At 32.5% G+C, this 5,548-nt stretch overlaps 1 protein-coding gene across 1 annotated transcript; it reads left to right on the forward strand.

Annotated features, from left to right (window-relative positions):
• The first annotated feature begins 896 nt into the window (after positions 1 to 896).
• Positions 897 to 3,106, forward strand: LOC104210796 (cell number regulator 6-like). The gene is made up of 4 exons (XM_009759762.2): positions 897 to 1,073; positions 2,197 to 2,311; positions 2,425 to 2,690; positions 2,768 to 3,106. Exons 1-4 carry the CDS (start codon positions 975 to 977, stop codon positions 3,002 to 3,004), a joined length of 717 nt encoding a protein of 238 aa, XP_009758064.1. The 5' UTR covers positions 897 to 974; the 3' UTR covers positions 3,005 to 3,106.
• The last annotated feature ends 2,442 nt before the right edge of the window (positions 3,107 to 5,548 follow it).

Consider the following 5,548-nt stretch of genomic DNA (forward strand, 5'->3'; position numbering starts at 1 on the left):
TATAAACCATATACGAACTCGCCAGTAAGCTCAAAATATCAAAATAACACCCGTGCCCAAGGATCTAACACCAAAACACATAATGCATTCCTTCAAGTTCAAGAACTTCAAACATTCACAACTAAGTGTCTGATTCAAGCCTAACTAATCCAGAATGAACCCAAACTTTGCACACAAGTTTCAATTAACTAAATGCACCTATCCCAAGTCTCGGACCAAGAATCCGAACCCGATAGACTCAAAGTCAACCCACGATCAAACTTATGAACTTTCCAAATCTTCAATTTTTCAACTTTCAACATTTAGAATTAAATCAACCTAGGAATATCCAAATTTAAATCCGGACATACACCTATGTCCAAAATCATCATACGATCATATTGAAATCGAAAAAATACGAATCTGAGGTTGTCTACCTAAAAGTCAAACTTTGGTAAACTCTTATAACTTAAGCTTCCAACCATGGAATTAAGTATTCCAATTCACTCGAAAACTTTTCCGAAACCAAATCAACCACCCCGCGTATCATCAAACATCAAATACACATACGAGGAATATCAAATAAGGGAATGGAGATAAAATACATAAAACGATCGATCGAATCGTTACATAGCCATTATTTAAACCGTCAATTTTAAAGACATTCGGCTAAAATCAAACTCTTATGGAGCCATTCGTGTCAATCATCCGAAACTTAAAAAACACTCATTTTTTGAGTTTTGGCATGCCACTAGCATCTTAGTCGGGTGCGCAAAAACATGTCAACCATGATTTGCAATACTTCCATTCTTGAAATTTTAATGTGATTGTTTTATAACTTTAAACAGAAATTCTCCAATTTTTACGGTTACACAGTCTCCCTACCCCCCCCCCCCCCCCTCCTATCATATCTAACTTCTTTGTAACTAACATTACCTCAGTAAACGTATATATGTTAGACAAAGTCAATTGTTCGTATTAATTGATGATTAAAGATGGCGACAGGGACTTATGTTCGATTAACAAAGGAACAAGAAACCTCATTGCAGAACATTACTCCTGGCGAGCTTAATCAACCCATCGATGTCCCAAAGGTTCATTCTTCACTATCTTTTCTTTTTATCATTTATAATATTTTGAGATTTAAATTTTCTTCCTCAATCATTTACATACACTACTAATTGTCATGAGAATCCTACTTATATCTATTGAAATAGATTGTCCTTTTGAATGTTTTTTTTTTAAAAAAAAAAAACCTTCAAAATGATGGTAATATAATAGCAGATCTGATTTCACTCGTTGACAGGTTAAAATGCCAAAAAAACACACCTCAATCACTATGCAAGTATGAATCAAAAGAACTTAAAAGGATAACCAGATTAAATTTAATCCTAATCTCCATCGAGATTACTGCCTTAACGCTATCTAATTATCCGTATAACGACATTTATTGCTAGATTTTCCGAGATTTATCTTTCTTAGCAAAAAAAAAGGCACCAAACGCACATATGAGTGCTTGCTTATATGTTTAATACATTAATATTATCTATGCATCATAGATTTATAGATGATTCGATTGCGTGTGTAACGTAAATTAAAATAGATTTATACACACACAAACAGGGAGTTGATTGATGGTGATCTTTTCATTTTCTTGGAAGGTCGAAAAAGGATGAAATTTTGTTTTATTTACTTGTTTTAAAAAAGAAATTTAACGGGGACCAGGTACAGAACAACCCCATCTAAATTTTAAAAGGTAAATGAAAATTTTAACTTATCTTTTTATGCCTTTCTTTTATTTGTATGTAATCAAATAAAAAATGAAAATTATCAGTTTAAGGTGAACTTTGTTTTTGTTGATTGAAATTGCATTTTTTTTCGTTTGTTTCACTTCTAGCATTTTTGAAATTTTCATACATATTCAAGCAAATTAACTTTGCATATGACAGTGATGAGAAAGGGGTATTATCACTTTTAACTCGCGTCAGAAACTATTTATATTTGGTAGCCGAAAAAGTGTGTAAAATTTGTATAATTTTTTTATATAACATACCGAATGTATATATATACACAAAAATATATACAAATTTTATATATTTTTTCGACTATTATATTTACAGCGGCTATACAGTGTCATTTTTCCGATGAGAAATATGGTTACATGATATTTTTATGTCACATTTTGTTTAGCTAATATTTGTTTTCATGATTTGACAGCAAACAACTGCTAGATGTGAGCATTGTGGACAAAATTTACCTCCATCTTACGAACCTCCAGCTGATGAAGATTGGCAAACTGGAATTTTTGGATGTACAGAAGATGTTGATAGTTGTAAGGATCTTACTAAAGTCATCATCTTTGAATTCTAACCATGCATCCCTCACCCTTTAGGTGGAACTGGTTATATATATATTTTTTGTTCAATTAATGAATCCTAAATTTAGGTTTGGTTGGAGTATTTTGCCCATGTGTTTTGTTTGGACGGCACATGAAAACGTTGAATGATGAGATATCAAGCAGAGGAGCTTGTATTGGTCATGTGGTTTGCATTGAAGGTGGCATCACTCTTGCTGCACTCACTGCAGCATTTCATGGCATTGATCCTGATACAGCATGCCTCATTACTGAGGGCTTGTTATTTACCTGGTGGGTTTGTGGTATTTATACTGGCATGGCTCGTCAGATGTTACAAAGAAAATATCATCTTAAGGTAAACTTAACCTTTTTTTGTAAATTATCATTTTAAGATCGATTTAAGTTATATACACTTACAACGTACAAATACAGGATTCACCATGTGATCCATGTATGGTGCATTGTTGTTTGCATTGGTGTGCCTTGTGTCAAGAACACAGAGAGATGAAGCTTCACTTATCGGCCAATGATACCCCAGCAACAACTGTTGTAAACCCACCACCACTTCAAGAGATGAATGCAAGTGGAAATGATGATCAAGTTGAAGCTAATAATTCTTCTGGAAAAGAAATTGTACCATATGATAATTTGGAGATGCAATCCTTATAAGAATGCTCTCTATTTTTATTTTTATTTTCTTTGGCAGCGTTTTACATTGTTTTATATTGAAGAATTTAGTCATTTGATAATAAATAGTAAAATTTGTGACAGTAGTGAATTTAATTAAGCTGTCAAAGTTTTGATATCAGTATTAAGTTAATTAAATATTGACATTGCCTGTAGGGAAAATACACCTCATTCTTTTTCCTTCTACTCAACTCTCCTTTTTTTCTTGCTTACTGGACAACTTTATGAAACCTTACTTCTTTTGTGTACTTGAAAATTCAAAAAAAAAAAACGATCAACAAGCTTATGAAAAAATTTATTCGTACGTTTAATAGATTTTATTTGTATTTCATATGACAAAAATAAATTAGACAAACAATAAAAAATCGGAAGTCGAGAAAACAATATAGTTGTTTTTCTGAAATAATAATCAACTTAAACAGAACTAATAGGATCCTACTATAGACTCTTAGGGCTCGTTTGATACGAAGGATAAAGGATAATTAATCCCGGAATTAAATTTGAGATGAGTTTATCCCACGTTTGGTTGAGATAAAATCGTGATATAACTAATCTCGAAATTATACTATTTTTTATCTCCATGTGAGGGTAAAATAACTAATCCCGAGATAATTAATCATGGGATAACTTATTTCCTAACCAAACGACCCCTTAGGGGTCATTGGTAGCTGGTTAGGGGATAAGTTTATTCATGTACAAAAATTAACATAACTAGTAGTAAGTAGTATTGTATTTGGTAGGCATTTTATAATTCTACACAAATAAAACATGTACTTCCTCTGTTCAATTTAAGTGAACCTATTTTTTTTTTAGTTTGTGTTAAAAAGAATGACCCCTTTCTATAATTGAAAATAATTTACCTTTATGTAATGATTTATAGTCATATAAATTATATGTGCTTCATTTTGCACCACAAGTTCGAAAGTCTTCTCTTTTTTTTTTTTCTTAAACTCTGTGCTCTATCAAATAGGTTCAGAGGCGTATCCAGGATTTTAAAACCATGGGTGCACTATTATCTTTAAGATAGGTGTTTGGTTCCATTATATAAAATTTTATGATGGCGGCAAGTTGGCGAGCAAACTATATTAATGCTATATTTGCTAAAAATATCACTCACTTTACAATTGTCCTCGACGAGTTTTTATTGAAAACAGTCAATAATAATATCATTACTTACAGTTTTAAATATCTCACACCCTATATAGCATATTAAACAATCATTCAAAAAAAAATTAAAAACAGCGCTTAATATTGAGCAGGGGTTTTCCTGCTTTGAATATACTGAGAGCCTCAGAGCCGAGAGAAACGAGTCATGAGTACTTTGGGGATTTCAAAGTTTTTGTACTCGAAAGAATGATTAGGAGAAGAAAATAAAAAAGACGTAGGCAAAAGGGAATTTTTTTTTTTAAAAATATTTGTTTTTTAATTAAAAAAAAGGGTATAGGGATATGTTGTTAATTGAAAAGGGGGTGGAAAATCGGAAATTTATTTATTATAATTAATTATAAAAGGAATTAATCAAAAAGAATTATATGGGGATCTAATCCGTGACCTTGGGGACAAAAAGGAGATAAGGGTGGCACTTAGTCACCAATGGACCAAACCAATCACTGGAGTATGGGTGACCACAAATATATTTAACCACATAATTTTAAAAAAATAATATTTTATACATAGCCTAGGGAGAGGAGCATGGGTGTATGTATCCCATCCCCTCCACGTAAATCCGGCTCTGAATAGATTCACATAATTGAAGAGGAGTAAAAGTTATGAGTCAAATATGTGCACCATTTTATACGAAAAAAGATGGAATAACTGATACTGTATGTATTAGTAAATAGGTAGTGATAGCCCGTGCCAGTACGGGCACAATAATATAGAAGCTAAAGCTCTGTTTTTATATAAAATTACAAGTATAAAAATTAACGCATGAAAATGACCACCAAATCGGATAAATACGATAATATGTACTAATTGTTGGATATTATTTACATGCATAAATGAATAAAATGTCCACTCTTGAATGTTGCCTGGTCATTCTTTACCTCCATGAGAGTACTATTTCTATATTGAAGGCATACTTATTATTCTTCTAATGGTATCTGGTGAATATCACTCCCAGCCCATCAAGCTGCAGATGGAAGTTTTAAACTATGTTTCTGTGCTAGCTTTCTTTTATTTTGTACTTCTCTTTTTCCAAGTTGGCATCTTTATGTAGAGTTGCGCTCTAGTAAGCTCTTGGCTTCTAGACTTGCAAAATGTCTCTCATACCGCATAGTTGCAGGTACCATCCACCTATATGTAACGACTCGGCCGATCGTTTTGAGAATTTAAGCTTCATTCGGCGGTGTAAGGTGTTGAACAACTTCATATTATGTGTATCGACTTGCGTGCACAGTTGAATTCAGTTACCGGATAATTCAGAGTCGAATTGGAAAAATGAATCTAGTTTTGGAAGCTTAAGCGGTGAGAATTTGACCGGAATTTGACTTTTTGTAAATGGCTCCAGAATGAGTTTTGGATGTT

The sequence above is a fragment of the Nicotiana sylvestris genome, chromosome 8 (assembly GCF_000393655.2).
Source record: "Nicotiana sylvestris chromosome 8, ASM39365v2, whole genome shotgun sequence".
Classification (NCBI taxonomy): Eukaryota; Viridiplantae; Streptophyta; class Magnoliopsida; order Solanales; family Solanaceae; genus Nicotiana; species Nicotiana sylvestris.

Excerpts from the sequence above, each read along its gene's own strand:
- LOC104210796 (XM_009759762.2), top strand. The coding sequence starts at position 975 with ATGGCGACAGGGACTTATGTTCGATTAACAAAGGAACAAGAAACCTCA. Across the intron at positions 2,312-2,424 it reads TACAGAAGATGTTGATAGTT|GTTTGGTTGGAGTATTTTGC; the intron begins GTAAGGATCTTA and ends TCCTAAATTTAG. Across the intron at positions 2,691-2,767 it reads AAAGAAAATATCATCTTAAG|GATTCACCATGTGATCCATG; the intron begins GTAAACTTAACC and ends GTACAAATACAG.